We start from the raw sequence: 23,262 nt of genomic DNA, 5'->3' as shown, positions 1-23,262 counted from the left end.
TCCTAGGTCATGCCTCCATGACCAAAATCCAGAGATCAGAAAGGCTGCTGCTCCCTGACACTGCCACAAGTCCCTCAGAACCACATACTGGTGACTAGACATACTAGAGATGACTCCCTTTGGTATTTCTTTTTTTTAACAAAATATTTTTTAAAATTTAAATTCAATTAACATATAGTATATTATCGGTTTCAGAGGTAGGGGTCAGCAATTCATCAGTCTTATTATATCCCTCCTTAATGCCCATCACCCAGTTACCCCGTGTCTCACCCTCCTTCCCTCCAGAGACCCTCAGTTTGTTTCCTATGATTAAGAGTCTCTTATAGTTTGTCTCCCTCTCTGATTTTGTCTTGTTTTATTTTCCCTCCTTTCCTCTATGCTCCTCTGTTTTGTTTCTTAAATTCCACATATGAGTGGAATTAAATGGAATCTAAATCATATGATAATTGTCTTTCTCTGATTGACTTATTTCACTTAGCATAATACTATCTAGTTCCATCTATATTGTTGCAAGTGGCAAGATTTCATTTTTTTGATAGCTGAGTAATATTCCAGTAATATTCCAGACATATATATATGTGCCACATCGTCTTAATCCATCCATCTGTTGATGGATATCTGTGCTCTTTGCATAGTTTGGCTATTGTAGACATTGCTACTATTAACATTGGGGTGGCAGGTGCTCCTTTGGATTACTACATTTGTATCTTTGGTGTAAATACCCAGTAGTGCAATTGCTGGGTCATAGGGGAGCTCTATTTTCAACTTATTGAGGAACCTCCATACTGTTCTCCAGAGTGGCTGTACCAGCTTGCATTCCCACCAACAGTGTTAGAGGGTCCCCCTTCCTCCGCATCCTTGCCAACATCCATCATTTCCTGACTTGTTAATTTTAGCCCTTGCCGAATGACGTTAAGCAGTTTTTCATGTGTCTATTGGCCATTTCCATGTCTTCTTTGGAGAAATATCTATTCGTGTCTTCTGCCCTTTTCTTTTTTTTTTTTTATTTTTTTTTAATTTTTATTTATTTATGATAGTCACAGAGAGAGAGAGAGAGAGGCAGAGGGAGAAGCAGGCTCCATGCACCGGGAGCCTGACATGGGATTCGATCCTGGGTCTCCAGGATCGCGCCCTGGGCCAAAGGCAGGCGCTAAACCGCTGCGCCACCCAGGGATCCATCTGCCCTTTTCTTAATTAGATTATTTGTTCTTTGAGTGTTGAGTTTGGTTAAGTTCATTATAGATTTTGGATACTAGTCCGTTATCTGATAAGACATTTGCAAATATCTTCTCTCATTCTGTAGATTGTCTTTTGGTTTTGTCTACTGTTTCCTGTGTCATGCAAAAGCTTTTATCTTGATGAAATCCTAATAGTTCAATTTTGCCCTTGTTTCCCTAGCCTTTGGAGATGTCTCTAGCAAGAAGTCTCTGTGGCCAAGGTCAAAGAAGTTGCTGCCTTTGTTCTCCTCTTCTACGATTTTGATGGATTCCTGTCTCCCATTTAGGTCTTTCATCCATTTTGGGCCTATTTTTGTGTATGGTATAAGAAAATGGTCCAGTGCCTTTGGTATTTCCTGCCAATTTCCTATCAGGAGCTTGGGAAGATGGCTTCTACTTCACATCTGCAGTCTAAATCTCGTGCAGATGCATCTAATGGGATGATTCTAACATGTGTCCAGAACTGCCAGTCGCTTGCTAAAATACCATGTCTAGTTCAGGTCTCTGTTTTGTTTCATTTAATCCTGCATCATTAGTGTGTGTAAACTCTTGTTAGTTGTGTGATTATTCTGGATATTTGGTAGGAGGGATTTCTCCATCTTATTCTTTTTTAGAATGGTATTAGCTAGTTTTGGCTTTTTGTTCTTTTTGTATTGGATTGGTTCTTCCAAGTCTTGTGAAATTGCTCTTGGGGTTTTGACTGAAATTGCTTTTATAGATTAATTTGGAGAGAGTTTCTAGCTTTATGATATTAAATATATCTTTTAAAGATTTTTACTTATTTATTCATGAGATACGTAGAGGTAGAGACAGGCAGAGGGAGAAGCAGGCTCCATGCAGAGAGCCTCATATGGGGCTTGAACCCGGGACTCCAGGATCATGCCCTGAGCCAAAGGCAGACACTCAAACCACTGAGCCACCCAGGTGCCCCCTGGTTTTGTTATTAATTATGAAATTAGGCAAGCTGTTAGTCACTGATTCTCTGGGTACCATTATTTTTCTTTTTCCAGAAAGTCAGATGAATGGAGTTAAAAAGTATTTGAGTCTGGCTTTTGTCTGTTGGCACAATGCATTTGAGACTCCTCTGTTGTTCTATGTGTCACTAGTTCTCTCCTTTTTACTGATGAGTAGTGTTCCTTTGTGTGGGTGTACCACAGTTTGTTTATCCATTCACATGTTAAGAAACATTTGGATTTTTTGCAGGTCTTGATGATTATGAATAAAGCTGCTATTAATAGTTATATACTGAATTATTTGGGGAGGGAGGGGGAGGAGGTTTTTATTTTTCTTGGATAAATACTTAGCAGTTGATTGCTGGGTTGTATGGTAAGTGTATGTTTAACTATAAGAAGGTGCAAAACTTTTCTATTCTCGTGAGAAAAATGAGCATTCCAGCTGCTTTGCATCCTCACCACAAGTTGATATTGTTAGTTTTTTAAAAAAGCTATTCCAATAGGTATATAGTAGTATCTCATTGTCATTTTAACTCATCTTTCCCTGGTGACTAATATTGATGAATGTGTTTTCATGTGCTTATTTGTAATCCACATAATCTCTTTTGGAAAGTGTGTGTTCATTGTTTTTCGCATAACTCTTAAAATTGTATTTTTTTTTCTTATTGTTAACTTTTGAGAGTTCTTTCTATATCCTAGATAGAATCATCTTGTGTCAGATATATGATGTGCAAATATTTTTTCCTAGTTTATAGCTTGACTTTTCATTCTTTTAACTATGTCTTTTGAGGAGCAAACATTTTAAATTTTATTAACTGCAATTTGTCAAAAATTTTTTGAGGCTTGTGTTTTTTTCTTGCATCCAAGAACTCTTTGTCTAAGCCAGGATTTCAAAGATTTTCTCTTATGTTTTCTTCTGAAAGTGTTATAGTCTCATGTTTCACGTTTTTTTTGCACTTAGCCTCTGTTGTTGCCAATGAGAAGGTTTTGTAAATTTGATATTCATTCCAGTGTGGGTTGTCTAATTTAGATATTTTTCCCTGGTTGCTTTAATTTTTTTCTCTTTGTCTTTGGTATCTACTGTTACTCACCTGTGTATGGATTTATTACCTTATCGTTCTGGAGACCAGAACTTCTTTAATCTGAAGATTTGTGTGTTTTGTTTATTTTGGAAAATTCTCAGCCATTCTCAACATGTGTTTTTCAAACGTTTCTAATTTTGCCTCCTTTTTTCCCTTTTGAGTCATCCTGAAAGTCATTAAATGTGTGTTGAAACTTTCCCTCTATCCTTTATGTCTCTTATATTCTTTTTAATATTTCCTATTCATTTCTTTCTCTGTGGTCCATCCTGGGGAAATTTTAACATATATTTAAAACATTTTTGAATTCTTTCTTATACTATGTCAAATCTACTCTTTTATCTTTCTTACCTTTACCTTTAGTTGAATACAGGTATTCAACTAAATTTTTACCTTTAGTGATACATCTTTAATTTCTGGAAGCTCTTTTTAGTTTATTTTCAAATAAACTAAAGATGGTTGGTGCCAATGGAGTGGGGAAGTATGGGTGAAATTATAAAATGGGCAAAGTTTGCCTTTTGTTCTCCAGTTTCATCTTGCTGCTTTATTGCTTCCTGCTCATTCTAAGAGTTAGGATCATATGGGATGATGTATGTGAAAGGTCTTTTTGTGTCCTGAAATGTACTATCCAAATATATTGCTAATATCTAGTTATGTTTTTCTTAAATTTATTCATTTGAGAGAGAGAGAGAACACACACAAGCAGGGAGAGAAACAGAGAGAGAGGGAGAAAGACTCCCTGCTGATATGGGGCTCCATCCCAGGACCCTAAGATCATGACCTGAGCCAAAGGCAGAAGCCCAACCATCTGAGCCACCCAGGTGCCCCTAGTTAAGCGTTTTATATATTCTATATTCCCCTATATAAAAACCATTCTCTGGGAAAAGTTGGCCAAATTCATTTATGCCAAGATATAAATAACCGACAGGGCTCATGTGATCTTTTCCAGCAATTTCAGCATTTTCACAGAACTATATAGCCTTAAGGATTTACTGGGTATTACGGAATTTAAGGGTTTAACCCGGCCTTTCACAGAAGTGTGTTTTTGAACAGGGAACCGTTTTTAACACCTCCAAGATTACATAGAGGAGGCATTGTTTTGCCTGTTTATAAATTAGGCCTCCTCTGGTTTCATTCAATACTGGATGTATTTTCTTCTTTGTTAAATCAGGGTAGTGATGCCAATACATAGCATCATTGTGAAGAGTAAATGAGGGGCAGAGTGTGTAAAGTCCTTAATACAGGCCTGCCCAGTAGTAATTCCTCAGTAAATGTTGCCTCTGATTATTATATCACTGACTTAGCTTTGTTCCACTGGGACTTATGTCCTGGTCCAGGTGAACAGAGATGCTCACATGTAGTCCTGTTTCTCTGGCAGTTTAATTCTCCACACCACCCACTTTCTGTCCTGGAGATTCACTAGGGGCACAGATTACAGTGGCCAAGAGTTGGCCACGTGAATGCATAGAGAACATAAAACCCTCCAAGGGCTGGATTCCTCCTTTGGGAGGGAAAAAGTATTCCTCCCAGAAGGGGCTGATTCTCCTTCTTTCTCTGAGGTCTCTGAGGTTTTGCCCCTCCCTTGTGCTGTTTTTACTTCCACTGTGACTGGCTCTCACTGCCACTCACAGCTCTCAGGGCATTATGATCCCTGCTTTTTTTTTTTTTTCCTGATACAGCCAAGGATGTCTTTTCTTGTTCTCTTTCAGGAAAATACAGCTGCCCCAAACTGGTGTTTTCAAAATAAGCATTGCTAAAATAGAAAGAGAAACCAAAATGAAACAGAAAAACTGTGAATAGCGTAAAAATAATCACCAAAGCACATGGTTCTGACTTTAAGAATCTCATTAGAAGCATATCTTAATTCAGACTCTTCACTTTTCAACTCTTCAATAGCCACGTGTGGCTAGTGGCCATTGTATGGGACAGCATAGCTCTAGACCTTTGACTCTCCGTCCGAGTGTAAGGTCGGGGAGCAGGCACTATCATGCCTCATCTCCAGAGCTGGCAGGGAGTGCTTCTTTTTGGGATTGATTCTGGACCCTTCTGTTATTGCTGGAAATTGCTGGAAAATGTGGCATATCTCTTTGATTCAAAATGTTACCAAATTTGTGTTGTTCAATTATATTTAATTAAAAAGTATAACATTTCTAGAATAGCCTAACGCTAGTCTATGTATATATGTTCTCTCATATACTTACATTAGCATTAAACTAGTCTAGAAATGTAAAGTTTTAAAGAATACATTATTTATGAAAGCGATTTCTTGGGAAATAATTTTTAGATTGATACTGCAATCAAGTTGAACTTTGGTAAAGAGAGCAACTCAGACAGCAGTAATGCAGAGGAAAGTAGAAACAATAATGATGATAAAGGGGAAAATGAGAAACCAAAAATGGTGGAGGAAGAGTCAGATGAAGATCTGAACTTTGTTCAACATCAGACAGCCTCTGAATGTTCAGGTAGGATCATCACTAGGTGATTGGCTAATGACAATAACAGATATGATAACATATTAGAGTTACATATGTTTTTTATCAGCTAAATAGAGATATTAGTTTAAAAAAGAGGCATACCTTTTTGAGCACCAGTTTTTGTTTAGAATAATATCGAATCCTTAAAAACACTTAGAAAAATAATACAATTTGTCATTTCATAAAATTGTCATTTATGTTAATCAAGTAGGAAATATTTCTGTATTTTATGACATGATTTATTGATCTTTTTGATGACTAAATAATGCAATAAAATGTAGCCTGTAATTTATAAATGCCTTCTTAGGGATAATCCCATTTGATCTTAATAACTTTTGGATCTTAAAAGATTCCCTTTTCTTCTTGGTTATTACATTAATACTAGTCAGAGTGAATTAGAACAGCATTTCTCAAAATGTGGTCTGCAGAGCCCTGGGGGATTGCTGAGACCCTTATAGGGATTTTGCAGAGTTAAAACTACTTTTATCATAATACTGATATATCAGTAATAGAATTCATTATAAGACTGAAATAGTGCTATTTGCCTTTTTGCCTACCGAATGGACATTTGCAATGATTGTACAAAAGCAATGGTGAGTAAACTTAGTGGTGCTTCGGCATGAATAAAGGCAATGTAATACATTGTACTAGTAGTCATTGTGATCTTCAAGACCAGGCTCTAGCAGAAGAAAGAAATAGCTACTGTCACTCAAGAACACCCTTGATGGAAGGGTAAAAATTACTAATTACTAATCTTATTAAGTCTTGATTTTCAAATATAAATCTTTATAATTGCCTGTGAGGTAAATGGGAGATATATATATATATATATATATATATATATATATATATATATATAAATGCTAACTTATTTCAAATATAACAATTTTTAGTTCTAGTTCCCAACTACCACCTTAGCATATATATATGTATATATATGTATATATATATATATCTACATATATATAAAGCAATTCTGCTGTTAACCAAAATGTGAAGTTTGTGTTGAGAAACTGGTTGTATGATAGTTTATGGTGAGAACTGAACTGGCCACCTTTTTTTTTTTTTGGCCTGCAGTGCCGGTTGGGGTGCCTGCGCCCAACCCTGTACGCCATGAGCCTGAACTGGCCATTTTTTAATGGAACACCATTCTTATGTGAAAGAATGACAGACAAACTATTATCAATCAGACTTGGATATTTGACAGCCATTATTTTTTAAAATGAAATGAGCCTGTTACTTCAAGGAAAATAATTGACAGTATCTTTGGTCAATGATAAAATTTGGGCTTTCAAGTGAAAATTAGATTTTTGGAAAACTTGTATATGCCATTGTGGGATTGACAGCTTTCCAATACTTAGACTTTTCTAATACAATTTGATGACAATATTAACCAGTGTGATTTTAAAAAATATTGTCTACTGAAGTGTGTTTATATTTCAACACATTGAATAATTCAGTGAACCACTGTTTTCCAAATGACCAAGGCAGGGTAAAAGATCCATTCAGCATGAAAGATAGATGCATGGATTTTAATAGAACAAATACAAAAAGCTTGCTGGTATGGTTACAGATTTCACATTACAACTATTTTTTAAGAAACTACCTCCCTCTTACTGATTTTTGATGTAGTATCAAAGAAGGATATCAACAATTATCTGAGAAGGTTATTACATTTCTCCTCCCCTTTTCAAGTACATGTCTTTATGAGGCCAAATTTTCTTCTTTGCTCTAACTGAAATAAGAGACTGCAATAGATTGTACAAGCAGATAGAAGAATCCAGCTGTCTTGTGTTAAGCTACATATTAAATATTTAAAATAATGCCATTCTTCTTAGTAATTTTTTGGGATATATAGTTATTTATCATAAGGTGCTTTATTTATGTTAACATGTGATTACTAATAACATATTTGTTGTTTTAAAATGAATAAATAAATCTTAATTTTTCAGTTTTGATTTCTCACATGGTAATTGTCAATAGGTATAGCATAAACAAAAGTTACTTTGGGTTCTCAAAAAATTTTAAGGCTATAAAGGGAACTACTGACTTAGAGTATGTTTGGGATCAGGTTAGCTCTCAAGATTGGGCCAGGTAACTCAGGATTACAGTGTTCAGGACATGAGGCATTATAATTGAGATTAGCTGTTGGCCCAGTTTAAAGATCTCATTTATTTATTTTATATTTTATTTTATTTTATTTTATTTTATTTTATTTTATTTTATTTATTTTATTTTATTTTATTTTTTCATTTATTTATTTTAGACAGAGCACAGGTGTGTGGGCCTAAGTAAGGAGAAGAGCAGACAGAGAGGGACAAACAGACTCTGTGCTGAGCACAGAGACTGACTCCTGGATTCGATCTCACGACTCTGAGATCATGACATGAGCCAAAATCGAGAGTCAGATGTCCCACCCACTGAACCATCCCAGGCGTTCTGCTGTTGCCCAGTTTACACCCTACTTGTTTTATACTGTTTCAGAACTGTATGAGTTTCTTCATGCATGAGTTCCTGTCATATAGACCACCTATGTCTATGGAGCCCAAGAGTGCTAGGGTGGTAGTTGGGAACTAGAACTAAAAATTGTTATATTTGAAATAAGTTAGCATTAAGGTTTGCAGAGCCTCCTTATTAATAAGATTAGTATTCTTTTTTGGATAATCTCATTCCCTTTTGGAAATATCACCTTTTTCTTAAGAGGAAGTGATATACATTATGGAGAAACACACTGGACTCTTTGGATTTTAAAAAGTTGCAAAATGTGACCTTTCTTAGCATAATATGCCATTCCTAATGATCTAACCTGGAATGGCTGAGACTTTAGTATTTGAGCATTTATGCTCATTGCCAGATCGTCATCTTTCATCAGACTTCACAGAGGATGTATCTCCTGGAGGTAGAGAGTTTTGGGTGTCAAATCAGATCAGGGTGGAAACTGACTCTGCCATTTACTCGTTATATCATCTTGGACATATATGTAGTTCATTACAAATTAGCCTCAGTTTACTAATTTGTAAAATGGAGACAATAATTTTTTTAAAGATTTATTTATTTATTTATTCATAAGAGACACACACAGAGAGAGACAGAGACACAGGCAGCGGGAGAAGCGGGCTCCTCTATGTGGTACTTGATCTGGGATCCTGGGATCACGCCCTGAGCCGAAGGCAGACACCCAACTGCTGAGCCACACAGGCATCCCAAAATGGACATAGTACTTACACTGCTTCACAGGATTATGATTAGGAATAAATGGGATAATACCTATAAAGTACTTAACACTGTGCCTATCAGATAACTCCATAAATGTTAGCTGCTATTCCTTACTATTATCATTAATCATAAGTTAAAACTTGAGGGAAGAAAGTTCTAAAGAGGGCAGCCCCGGTGGCTCAGCGGTTTAGCGCCACCTTCAGTCCAGGACATGATCCTGGAGACCTAGGATCGAGTCCCACATCCAGCTCCCTGCATGGAGTCGGCTTCTCCCTCTGCCTGTGTCTCTGCCTCTCTCTCTCTCTCTCTCTCTGTGTCTCTCTTGAATAAATAAATAAAATCTTTAAAAAAAAAAGTTCTAAAGAGTCCTTCATTTCAAATAAGTTACTACCAATTATCCATTTTTAGGCACTTCAAGAAAATAAAACAGATGAGAAGGGCATAGATAAAAGGTATCCAGTTACATGGAGTACTTTCCTGAATTTGTTTTTGTATGTTGGAACCACTTGGTGTCTGGATATGCTACATTTTACTGCTGTTTCACAAAGAGCTACCTGCCTCTCTTTTAGTCTGAAGCAGCTTGAGTATAGAGTCTTTGTCTTATTCCTTATTTTTTAGTTGTGAATAATAGAAGGTATAGCAGAATGAAGGAGAAATATTTTGGGATTGAAAACTAGATGAGACCCACTTCTAAGTTCAATACCATAATTTTTTAGCTGTTTGAAAGGACGTGGGAGACCTAAGTGGCTCAGTGGTTGAGCATCTGCCTTCGTTCGGCTCAGGTTGTGATCCTGGGGTCCTGGGATCAAGTCCCACATCGGGCTCCCCATGGGGAGCCTGCTTCTCCCTCTGCCTGTATCTCTGTCTCTCTCTCACTGTCTCTCATGAATAAGTAAATAAAATCTTTAAAAAAAAAAAAAGAAAGGATTTGGTTATTTCCAATGTTAGCAAGAATGTGGAGAAAAAGGAACCCTTGTGAACTGTTGGTAGGAATATGAATTGGTACAGACACTGTGAAAACAGTAAAGAGGTTTCTCAAAAAATTAAAAATAGAAATACCATATTACCCAGGAATTCCACTACTGGAATTACCAAAAGGAAATGAAAACACTAATTTGAAAAGATATACACATCACTATGATTATTGTATTATTTATAATAGCCAAGATATGGAAGCAGTTCAAGTGTCCATGTGGTATATATTTACACACACACACACACACACACACACACACAATGGATTATTAGGCAACCATAAAAAGATGAGATCTTGTCATTTGTGACAGTGTGGACGGACCTAGAGGGTATTATGCTAATTAAAATAAGTCAGACTGAGAAAGACAAATACCATATGATTTCACTTATATGTGGAATCTAAAAAACAAAAATGAATAAATAAAAAAAAAGCAGAAGCAGACCTATACATTCAGAGAACAAAGTGATAGTTGTCAGAAAGAAAGGGATTAGTGGGGATGGGCAAAATGAGTGAAGAGGGGTGAGAGATTACAGGCTTCCAGCTATGCAATTAGTAAATCATGAGAATAAAATAGGGAATTCAGTTAATGGTGTTTTTTTTTTTCAGTCAACAGTATTGTAATAGCATTGTATGGTGACGGATAGTAGATATACTTGTAGTGAGCATAGCATGTTATAGAGTTTTGAATCACTATGTTGTACACCTGAAACTAATGTAACATTGTGTGTCAATTATGCTCAAATAAAAAAAATTAAAAAGGGAAAAAAGAAAAGACCCAGTTATTTCAACCATAAAACAGAGATAAATGTCTATTTCATGGGGTTGTTCAATAATTATAGGAAAAAAAATATATGTGAAAGCACTTTGTAAATCAAGATACATGACACCAATGTTACTTATTCTGATGAGCTATAAACATGTGTTGAATGAAAGAACAAATAGTAAACACAAAACAAAACTTTATGGTTGTACTAAACTTTAAGCTCATTCCTACTTTCAAACAATATAGATGAACCTGAATTAAAAGAATTAGATTCTCAACTTCAAGATGCTATTCAGAAGATGAAGAGGCTTGATAAGATATTGGTGAAGAGACAATATAGAGAAAAAGAAATTAAGAAGCAAGGTCTAGACATGAGAATAAAGCTGTGGGAAGAACTTAAGGTAAGAATTGTCCAACCATGTACTAAAATGGAAGAAACAGTTTCCTCCAAGATGAATAAGAAATGTGTGGACCATGGTCATATCAGCATGGTCTGCCCTTACTGATTTATTTTGTGGAGGAAGTAGGACAGTGGTGTGTATATGCCCATATAAGGACAGTTTTCTGGAGGTAGATAGTTTTCTGGAACTGGACAAGGTAACCTTGCAGCATTCCAGGTTTTAGGCACTGGTTTGGCATGTTCGTTTTCCACAGTGCAATAGATCTCTATTCCCAGTGTCAGGCTGGGGTTCCTCTATCTCTGGAATAGAAAGTAATGTGGCACCTGTGTATATTGAGTATGTATGTCTGCTTTCTCTTCAGCAAGCTTACAGTTTGGAGATAAATACATAAATATACAAACATTTAACCCCTGGTTACCATTATTGTTTGAGTTAACTTCTGTGACCAAGTAGTGAGGAGTTCACTGTTTCATATGCTGGTCAGGAACTCTTAGAAACTGTAAACTGCTTATGGTCTGTGACCATGCTGTATTTGCATCTATCTTAATACATTTCTGATGCTCCGTTAACTTTCCTTGGCCTTCTCAGACCTTTTATTCTCTGTAGTATTGAGAGGTGGAAGTTGACCAGATGTTTGCACTGACTTGATGTATAGCCTTTCTCATATATGAACTTTGCCCCTTAAAGGAGAGCACTTTTAAAGTAAGGAATATTGCAATAATAGATTGATTGTTTTCGATAAAGTCCTGCTTGATCAGTTGATTGACTTCCAGGAAACTTCCTAGACAATAATATGAATTAATAATGAAGTAATTAGAATACATTTTTGCAAGATTCCCAGGAAGATCACAGGGTAGAAAGAAAGCACCATACAAAATGCAGTGCTTTAAACTAGAGAAATTATTTGTGTAAATCTTAGCAGAAAAAGTCTATCATTTACTCTTACTGCATCTCAAAGCAAATTTTTACTTGTTTGGAAACAGGAATTGTAACTGGACCCATAATGAAATACATTATCTTTTTTTTTTTTTTTTTTTTTTTTTAAATTTTTATTTATTTATGATAGTCACACAGAGAGAGAGAGAGGCAGAGACATAGGCAGAGGGAGAAGCAGGCTCCATGCACCGGGAGCCTGACGTGGGATTCGATCCCGGGTCTCCAGGATCACGCCCTGGGCCAAAGGCAGGCGCCAAACCGCTGCGCCACCCAGGGATCCCTGAAATACATTATCAATCTTGAGATGTCTGAAACTGTAATTGATGATGTACCTCTAGGTTACTCACTAGTTATAGAAATATTAAACAGAAGCTGAAGAGGATTTAAGCAAGATAATTATTATGTTTTAATAGACATACATTCCAACTCTATTTGGGAACACTTATTCCTAGGATTTTGTGGGAACAGGAATACTAATAGATTTCCTAATTAAAATAATAAAAATGACCTTCTTGCTTGTGTGTACACAATTTGGAATCCATGTTGGAATTTTAAAACATATCGATGAATATAGTTGTCTTTTTTCCCCATGTTTAAACTTGTTTCTCTTTTATTAGTCTGCAAAAAATAGTGAAGCATTGCAAAATAACGAGGAGATGGAAAATACAAAAAAGTTTCTAGCTTTGACTGCTGCATCAGAAGGAACTGCCAGTGAGTTAAATTTGTCTTTGTTTTTTATCTCAGAGTCATAGACTATTTGGATTAAAGTAAAATTCCCAGTTCAGCTATTTTTTCTTTTTCTCGGAGCCTAAAGTACTTTAGGGGAAATGATCACATTAGATCAGATTATATGGAAGTATTCTGCGTGTAAATTTCAGAGGCTTCTAGGGTTTGTATCTGCTCAAGGAATGTGGGGAACAGGGCATTGAAAAGTTGGGAGAGAGACAAAGTGTGTCTTTGTCTTTACTTTTTATGCCTCTTAGTTGCCTCTAGACACCCAGTCTATGCAGACAGTCTCCTAACTCCCTAGAATCCTCCCATGAGTGTCCCTCTCAGGCTTCTGCAACCCGTTTAAATAAAAACCCATTACTGATTTGTCCTATTTCCTGTTCTCTTTTAGTCTTGCTTTTGACACCAGCCAATTAACTGTGCATGTTTCTACTTTCCAACCTTGTGTTTACATATCTTTATGATTCTTCTTTTCCTCCTCCTCCTCCTCGTCCTCCTCCTTTATCTTCTCTTCCTCCTTCTTCATCTGCAGGAGTATTTTGGAATCATGTAATCTTTAACTTACATAGTGGTGAAAATTTTAGGGGTTGGGAAGCAGTTTGATATGTTTTGGCAGGACACTTTGGAAATCCTTTAACCTCCATCGCATAAGTGGTTATCAGTATTGCTCAGGGGTAAGACCAGCTCTGAGCAAGGGCCTCTGATTTCTCTGAGAATCCTGGGAGCCATCTGTCTTTTGGAAAGTGAACGTCTCAGGGTTCTACTCAGATTCCTGCAGCTGTTTAGCACAAGCTTTGATATGAGCAAAATTCCTTTAGGTTTCTTTCTTCCTAGACCCAGCATTGAGAGCTCAGAAGCTGCTAGGGCCTGAAGGATTTGGGTTTGGAATGCATGAAATGTTTCTCCCCAAGAAGGTGGGTGCCTATCTGGGTTGCCCTTTCTATGACTAAGGACTTTTTTTTTTAAAGAGTCTTTCTGAGTTTTTCCTTGATAGATTTACAAATTTACAATTCATATAACCTAATTAAAACACAAAAAACTATTTGCCTGTTAAAATCATAAATCATTTACTGTATACTTCTATTATTGAAATAACACATGTGTAATCTGTATTCGAAAATATTGGTAACAGGAAGAAAAAAAATCACTTCAACTCTTGCAGAGATAATCATTATTGTTATTTTTGTTTTCTCTTTATCTTTTGAGACTGTTTTATGTAAATATCCATATATATTAAAAAAATAGAGATCAAATTATATATATGGTGTTTTGTAATCTGTTTTCTATTAATTTGTATGTCATAAGTACCTTTAGCTGTCAGCAAGAGCAGCGCTGTGTGGTGGTTTGTTTCCAAGATGTTTGGAACTGATTCCATCTGTTCCCTCCTTCTATGTATGTTCATTCCAGTCCTCACTGAGGGACAGGGTTAGTTTCTTCCTGTATTTTCAGTCTGGGCTGGGCTGGGACTACTTTGACCGATAGAATGCAGCAAAAGCAATCCTATGCCATTTCCAGCCTTAGCCATTAAAATAGACTGGCAGTTTCTGCTTCTCTTCTTAGAAGGCTCCCTTGGAGGAAAGTGAGTCATCCTGGAAGGGGTCAGACTACCCTGAGGCTGCCCTGCCAGGAGCAAGTCCAAACTAGCCATATGGAGGGGCTGCACAGAGGGGGTGATGCTGGCCGATTCCCACCTGTAGTGAGTTCAGTAGTGTCCCACTAGAATTCATATCTACCTGGAGCCTCAGAAAGTGGCCTTATTCAGAAATCGCATCTTTGCAGATGTGGTTAATTAAGATGAGGCCACAGTAGATTAGGTGGGCCCTAAATCTAATGTTTGGTCTTCTTATGAGAGGAGAAGAGGAGAAAACACAGAGAGACACAGAGACACAATGACACAGGGAAGAAGGTCACGTGAAGGTAGAGGCAATGATGAGACGATGCAGTTACAAGCCAAGGGATGCCAAGGATTGCTGGGAGCCACCAGAAGCTAGGGAGAGGCATGGAAGGATTCTTCCCTAGAGACTTCAGAGGAGCATGGCCTTGTTGATATCTTGATTTCAGGTGTCTAACTTCCAGACATGTTTTTAGCCACCCATTCCATAGTTATTGGTGACAGTAGCCCTTGGAAACTAACATGCCGACATGTGGATGAAGGGGCAACCTTGGACATTATTCAGTTTCCCCTAATGTTAGCAACTTGTATAACCATAGCATGGTTGGTCATTGAATGACATGGATTTGAACTTCATGGGCCCACTTACACGCGGATTTTTTTACCCTTCAATGCTGTAATGCACTGTCTCTTCTTTATGCTTTTCTTTCTTTTTTTAAAGATTTATTTATTACTTATTTGAGAGAGAGAGCCACTAGAGGGAGGGAGAGGGAGAGAGAATCAGAAGCACACTCTGTGCTGAGCATGGAACCTAATGCAGGGCTTGATCTCACAACCCTGAGGTCATGACCTGACAAAAACCAAGAGTCAGAAACTTAACTGCCTGAGCCATCCAGGCACCCCCTTATGATTTTCTTAACAACGTTTTTCTCCAGCGTACTCTATTTAAGAATACAATACTTAAATTTAAGTATATAATACTTAATACAAAATATGTTTATCAACTGTTTACATTCTTGGTAAGGCTTCTAGTTAACAGACCACTAGTAAAGTTTTTGGGGAATCAAAAATGTTACACACAGATTTTCGACTACCTGGGGAGTCAGCATCCCTAACTTCTGTGTTGTTCAATGGTGGACTTTGCAATGATCAGCACTAAGAAGTTAATGTTGGTATAATACTGTTAATTAAATTTAAATTAATCTAGGGCCTTCTTAAAATCTCACCAGTTTTCCCACTAATGTCCTTTTTTCTTTTCTAGTATCCAACCCAGGATCCCATTTTACCCTTGGTTATCATATTTTCCTAGTCTCTTCTAATTTGTTATAATTTCTCAGTCTTTCCCTGTTTTTTATGATCTCGACACATTTGGAAAGTACTGGTCAGCCATTTTGTAAAATATCATTTAATTTACGTTTGTGTGAAGCTTTCCCTTGATGCATTTTGGCAAGAATACTCCAGCAGTTATGGGCTCTCACTCAGTCACGTGCAGGGTGTCATGAGTTAACGCCTCATCTTACTGGCGATGGTAACCTTGAAAACTTGGTTAAGTTGGTGTCTGCCAGGTTTCTCTATTGGAAAGTTACTAATTTTCCTTTTATAATTTATACATGTCTCGGGCAAGATACTTTAAGGTTATGTAAATATATTGTTTCTCCTCAAACTTTTGTCCACTACTGTTAGCATCCATTGGTAGATCTTGCCTGCAGTAATTATTACTGTATGGCACTACATTTTAGGTGACTTTTGCATGTAGCAATAGATAACTGGTACGGTTTACATCAGCATTTTAAAAAATTTGAAAAATGTGAGTATAGTTGACACACAAGGCTACATTAGTTTCAGGTGTATGACAGTCATTCAACAAGTTTATACGTTATGCTCTCTTCACAAGTACAGCTACCATCTGTCCTGATATATCACTATTAAAGTATCATTGACTATATTCCTTATGCTCTGTCAGCATTATTTTTAATGATTCCTTACATAGATGTACCATAATTTATTTAACTAATATTCTGCTGTTAACTATTTAGGTTATTTTCTTTGTTTTTCATTTTTTTTCCAGTTGTACATAATGCTTTTTTCCAGTTGTACATAATGCTGTATGTACATAATGCTGTACATAATTTTCTTTGTTTTTCATTTTTTTTCCAGTTGTACATAATGCTGTAACATCCTTGGGTTAATTATTCTATTGTGACCTTCTTTGGTAATTGAAAAATTAGGTGGAAAACCGGTTGAAAAAATGGCCTCCCAAGAGATGTGCACATCAAATCCCTAGAAACTGTCAATTTTACCTTATTTGGAAAAAGGGTCTTTGCAGATGTGAGTAAGTTAAGGGTTTTAAGATGAGGAGATAATTCTGGAATATGGAGGAGGGCTCTAAATGCCATCATATGTATGCCCATAAAAGAGAGGCAGAGGGAGAAGAGGCACACAGAAGAGAAGGCCATGTGAAGAAGGAGGCAGAGATTGGAATGATGTGGCCTTGAGCCAAGGAATGCTGGCAGCCACCAGAAATTGGAGGAGGCAAGGAATGAAATTTCATTGATAGCCCCCAGAGGGAGTATGGCCCTACTTGAAACCTTGATTTTGGACTAATGACTTATAGAACTGTGAGAGAATAAATTTTTGTTGTTTTCAGTGACCAAGTTTGTGTTGGTTTGTGACACTAGATACAGGAAATGAGTATATCTTTGAAGAGAAATTACTCCATCAAAGGGCTTGACATTTTAAAGAATTTTATCTATATTGACTTTTGAAAAGGTTATATCAATTTAGAACCCCCTCAAGTATTTTATTTGAGAATTGTTTTCCTATACCCACAATATCAGTGGATTTAATAATTGTTTTATGACTTCACATATATATATTTATTTTTAAATATTTTATTTATTTATTCATGAGAGACACAGAGACAGAGAGAGGCAGAGACACAGGCAGAGGGAGAAGCAGGCTCCCTGCAGGGAGCCTGATGTGGGACTCGATCCTGGGACTCGATCCTGGGACTCCGAGATCATGCCCTGAGCTGGAGGCAGATGCTTAACTGCTGAGCCACCCAGGCGTCCCTAGCTTCACTTATTTAAAATGGAGTCATAACTTGTAACTGTGATAATTAAGGACGTTGAATATTTGTTCTTTTAGCCATTTTGTGAATAATTTGTTCTTTTAAAAAATGAGGTGCTCATTTTTATTGGTTTGAGGGACTACTTTACATATTAAGGGTACTAATTCTTTAACTATTATCAAATACTAAAAACATTTTTTCCTAACTTATATTTAGTTTTGTGGTATTTCTTGCTCTCCCAAACTTAATATTTTTTATTTAGCTAAATCAGTTATTTCTTTACTTTTTTCATTGATTGCTGCTCTGCTGAAAAAGATCTTTTTCAATATAAGATGATATAAAAATGTACCCGGGATCCCTGGGTGGCGCAGCGGTTTAGCGCCTGCCTTTGGCCCAGGGCGCGATCCTGGAGACCCGGGATCGAGTCCCACGTCGGGCTCCCGGTGCATGGAGCCTGCTTCTCCCTCTGCCTGTGTCTCTGCCTCTCTCTCTCTCTGTGCAACTATCATAAATTAAAAAAAAAAAAAAGTACCCATGTCTTCCTTTTATAGTTATTTTTTGAAAAAAATTAAAATATTAATCTACTTGGAACTCATTTTCTTGTGATATATGCAATAGAGAATTGATTTGTTTTCTTCCCCGCAGTTTGTCAGCTAGCATCAAGAGATCACAAATAACAGAAATAAAACAAGTGAATCACCAAAATAGTAATTAGTAAAAGTTTATTGTGCACACATCAAAAAGGCAGCTTACAAACTGGGAACGCTAAAACTGAAACATGGAATGAGGCTCAGGGGTATTTTGTTATAAAGTAGAACAGTTACTTCATATCAATTTTGGAAAACACTGAAGTTTTGCTTATGAATTCAAGAGGCATAAGCAAGAGATGACCCAGGTCAAGTTAGCCTTGCAAAAGAAGCTAAATTGAGTTTTGTTTGTATGACTGAACTGGTTTTGTCTGCTCACATGATTTTTAGTTTAATTAAAAACATTTTTAAAAATATTTTATTTATTTGAGAGAGAGAGAGAGATCATGAGCAGGGAGGAAGGGCAGAGAGAGAAGCAGATTCCCTGCCGAGCAAGGAAGCCTGATGCAGGACTCAATCCCAGGACCCTTGGATCATAACCTGAGCTGAAGGCAGATGCTTAACCCACTGAGCTATCCAGGCAACTTTTTTTTTTTTTTTTTAAATTTTAGAGAGAGAGATGACATGAGTGGGGGAAGGCGGGATAGAAAAAGAGAATCTCAAGCAGACTCTCCACTGAGTGTGGAGCCTGACCCAGCACTCCATCTCAGGACCCTGAGGTCATGACTTAAGCCAATATCAAAAGTTGGCCACTTAACCCACTAAACCACCCAGGTGCCCCAGTCTCCATTTGTCTTTGATTTTAATACTAGTTATCTCAGTATCTTTTATTGGATAATCTATCATTTCCTCACTTATTTGAATGCTAACTTTATCATCCACTAATTGGGTCTTTTTCCAAATTTTCTGTTCTCTTCCATTAATATTTCTGTCTGTGCTGATATCAGTATTGCACTTTTAAAAAATTATTATAGCTTTGTAATACACTTTATTAGGGCAGGTATGTTGTCTTCTTCAAAAAGTTTTTTGCAGGATGCCTGGGTGGCCCAGCAGTTGGGTGTCTGTCTTCAGCTCAGGGTGTGATCCTGGAGTCCTGGGATCGAGTCCTAGGATCGAGTCCCATGTCAGGCTCCCTGCATGGAGCCTGCCTCTCCCTCTGCCTGTGTCTCTGCCTCTCTCTCTCTCTCTCTCATGAATAGATAGGTAAAATCTTAAAAAAAAAAGTTTTTTTCAATAACGTGCTTTTCTCAAGCCTGTTTTTCTCTTTGAGAGTTCATGTTTAACAGTGAGTATACTACTTAAGAAAAAAGACTGCAAAGCACCTATAAACTTAGAGCTTATAGGGGATCCCTGGGTGGCTCAGCGGTTTAGCGCCTGCCTTTGGCCCAGGGCACGATCCTGGAGTCCGGGGATCGAGTCCCACGTCAGGCTCCTGTCATGGAGCCTGCTTCTCCCTCCTCCTGTGTCTCTGCCTCTCTCTCTCTGTCTATCATAAATAATAAGTAAATATATATTTAAAAAAATAAACTTAGAGCTTATAGATGCTATTTTATTAATTTAAATGTCTGAAGGTTGTTGTATGAAGATAATCTATCTTGATTTCTTATATTTTCTTTCATTTCTATCAGTAATTCTGTACCTTCATAGACCCAACACTGCATATGTTGTTCCAAATAAAGAATATGGACAATGTCAGGAATATAATTCTGGATATTACAGTAGCTCAGCATCTGTATTTAAGGAAGCTGGAGCTAAATCCTGACTTTTGACTCTACAGGGCAAGATCTTTGTTTTCAGTTGCCTTTTCTTCATGATCAAGCCAGAACTATCAAATACATTTCACTTTAAAGCTCGTGCCGTGTATATTTGGCTTAAACCTATAGAGCTCCCTGTTGTGTCTTTGGAGTCACGTGACTGCCATAAGCCCTGCAGACATTGGCAGTAATGTTAGATCAGTACTAATGTTCCAGCATGGAAAGTAGTTGGACTTCATGAACTGAAAGCTGGTGTTTCTCAGGACTGGAAACCTGTGCTCATGGAGAATCACTGGCTTAAACATTATCATGTTAGAGTTTCAATTTTTAGATTTTGAATTCTTAGTCAATTATTATGACCGGAAGCATTTATTGTGCTCAGAGCAGATAGGGTGCAAAAGTAGGGTCAGTGTAAAAGGAATGGGAATAAAAGATACTGGTAGGTGAACCAAATGTCTATTACTTTCACTTTTGCTACTGTCTGTAGCTCATGCTAGACCAGTGTGTCCCAGTGAAAAGATGATGTTACTACATTTGTTCCTGGTTCTTCAGATTTAAGTAGATTCTTTTTGGTGACTGGTCTTTTTTTTTTTTTTTTTTAAGATTTTATTTATTTATTCATGAGAGACAGAAAGAGAGAGAGAGGCAGAGACAGAAGGCAGAGGGAGAAGCAGGCTCCATGCAGGAAGCCCAATGTGGGACTCCATTCCAGGACCCCAGGATCATGCCCTGAGCCAAAGGCAGATGCCTAACCGCTGAGCCACCCAAGGCGTCCTGGTGACTGGATTTTTTGTGGAAGGCAAATTCCTTAATGAAATTTCTTGCTGGTTTTTTATATCCTAGGCATATTTTTAACAGTTACACATACCTGATTTCTAAATATCTTAGAAACCAAAGGAGGTATTTACTTTGGCCTACTTTATTAGACTAATTACACATTTTTTCTTTACATTTTACATAAAATAGTCATTACTTCATTCCAAAAGAGGAAACTTTTGGAATCTGTAGTGTAAGAAAGGTATTATTAGCAGAAAATTTTCACAGAGTGTATAAAAGAAATGAATAGAAATGTAAGAGCCCAATTTGACCACACATCAGTGATTTTAAAGACTATTAAACATAATAGTCTATGTTACTATTACAACATAGTTGCATATTGTAAGATGGTGTGAAACTACTTGCATTTGTTCCATTTTGAGATTAATTTCTTTCCCATGTTATTCACTGAACTTTGGCTACCCCTCTTAATTAAAAGTATAAAGTTGAAACAAACAATTATTTTGATCAAACCTACTTATAGCCACAAGTTTTAAAGTAAAGTGTTTCTATAAGGCTGATGAAAACAGAAATCTTTTGCCCCATTCCGCTCCATGGTAACTTTTTCTTTGTTACCAGGAGAGCACAGAGCCCTTGTAAATTATCCAGTAGGTGGCAGCATCTAGTTAAAATACGCACTTTAAAAGAGTGGAAGAATTTAGAGCCGGACTTCCTTAGACTTGAACTTCATTTGGATTAAAAAAATTTTTTTTAGACTCGAACTTTAAACACTTATCTACAAATATACCCAAATATCCCCCCTCCCTCTTTTCCTTAAAAGAAAAAGTGAGAAATTCTCAGGATGAATATTCTTCCTTATGTCCCTCAGTCATTTGCTTAACCTCTTATTGAAGAGTAATTTGAGGGACTTTGGGCTGGTGGCACAATGGCAATTTCCAACCAGCTCCCAAAACACAAAATACATCCTAGCCCCTCTAATATCACAAAGAAGCAGCAGCAGGCCAAATGAGAAGATACTGGTTGTTGAGTGATACATTTCGTATTATTGGTAGCTATAAACGTGGGGCCTTGACACCAAGAAAGATTAAAAACCACATTAAATTGATTTTTTTAACCACATTTTGACTTTATAATCCAGAGTTAATAACCTCAAGTTTAAAAATTGAGATGCTGAAGTAAACAATATTGCACTTGTTAGAGACATTAGGAATATTTTAAGAGTCTTTCCACCCCACTTTCGAGGGGCCGCTTTTAAGTTTTTGTAGAGAAATCTGATGAAAATCCAAACTCCTTACCATACCAGAATTTTTTCCTTAGTTTGTAGCATTTCTCTGGTCGATAAAGACAGAATTCTGGACTCTCAGAGGCAGACACATGTAATGATAGAATTGTTCATCATCATTGTATTTGTTTTTTTTTTTTTTAAGATTTTATTATTTATTCATGAGAGACAGAGAGAGAGAAAGAGGGAGAAGCAGGCTCCATGCAGGGAGCCCAATGTGGGACTCCATCCCAGGTCTCCAGGATCATGTCCTGGGCCAAAGGCAGGCACTAAACAGCTGAGCCACCCGGGCTGCCCATCATCATTGTTTTTGATGGAGGTTATTCCTTTTTCCTTTGTTATATTGACTTCTGTGTTTCTGGCTCTAAATTTATTAGTGCATATGACACAGCACAGTGACATCTTAACGATCTGAAATACTTCTTTGGAAGTGCTTCTTGGTGAAATTCAGGTCAGTGCTATTTCTGCTCATGAATGTTGTTAAGATTGGATGTTCAAAGAAAATATGGTAGTCTTTTGCAGTCCTGGTTTGCAGAGAATTGAGGAAGAAAATCACTTAATTATAATTATCAGTAGGGCTAAGGATTTTTGGTTTTTAACTTCTGTTATGTCCTAGTATCACCAGCAGTATCTTTTGCATTCTCCACTGTGGCTGTTCCAAATGCTTACTGTGTGTTTAATCTTCTACTGTCTTCTACAAGTCCTTCACTCCAGCCTGCTTACTGGCCAGAGAAAACAACTAATTTGATGGGAATCCTTTCCCATATTCTTTCCTTCTTATTCTAAGTTGTACTCTGTTCTCTTCCATCCCCCATCCTTCTTACTTAGGTTAAGGGAAGGTGCTGCTCTCCAAGGCCAAGGTCAATGACAACCCATCCCTTTCACTCTGCCCTTGGATCCTGATCCATCCATCATTCTGTGCCTTACCTAGAGCACATCCATCCCTTTTACTCTGCCCCTGGCTCCTGACCTCATCCATCATTCTGTGCCTACTTATTGTCTTCTGTCTTCTTCCTTCCCTTCAGTTTGCTGTCTTTGAATCTTCTGGCCCTAAAACAGAGAGAGCCATCAAACCAGCCAATCGTACAAATAAAATCTCCTTCCACAGTTCTTCACCCTACTTCCAAACAGGTACCATTCCCTTTCTCTCTCTCTCTCTCTCTCTCTCTTTTTTCAGATTTTATTTATTTGTGAGAGACACAGAGAGAGAGAGAGGCAGAGACATAGGCAGAAGGAGAAGCAGGCTCCATGCACTGGGATCCCGACGTGGGATTTGATCCCGGGTCTCCAGGATCACACTCTGGGCCAAAGGCAGGCGCTAAACCGCTGCGCCACCCGGGGATCCCTAAAGGTCAGACTTCTTGAGAGGATATTCCACACCTACTGTGGCTACCTGGTCAACTTCCATTTACTTCTCAACTTGTTAGTGGTATGGG

General features: G+C 37.3%; 1 protein-coding gene across 10 annotated transcripts in view; it reads left to right on the top strand.

The window, feature by feature from the left end:
* Positions 1 to 23,262, top strand: part of FSIP1 (fibrous sheath interacting protein 1) — a 194,340-nt gene that overhangs the window by 6,764 nt on the left and 164,314 nt on the right. For 9 of the 10 annotated variants that reach the window (XR_007407420.1, XR_007407426.1, XR_007407424.1 and 6 more), the window contains exons 3-5: positions 5,534 to 5,711; positions 10,925 to 11,079; positions 12,633 to 12,726. Coding sequence is in view for 1 of the 10 variants with exons in the window: in XM_025473235.3 (XP_025329020.1) it covers positions 5,534 to 5,711; positions 10,925 to 11,079; positions 12,633 to 12,726 (427 nt within the window). In the remaining 9 variants the exon portion in view is untranslated. The remainder of the gene's footprint in view (positions 1 to 5,533; positions 5,712 to 10,924; positions 11,080 to 12,632; positions 12,727 to 23,262) is intronic. The other variant, XR_007407429.1, reaches the window with a different exon arrangement.

Source organism: Canis lupus, chromosome 30 (assembly GCF_003254725.2).
Source record: "Canis lupus dingo isolate Sandy chromosome 30, ASM325472v2, whole genome shotgun sequence".
Classification (NCBI taxonomy): Eukaryota; Metazoa; Chordata; class Mammalia; order Carnivora; family Canidae; genus Canis; species Canis lupus.
The sequence above is the reverse complement of the archived record's forward strand: the minus strand, read 5'-3'. Positions and strand labels throughout refer to the sequence as shown.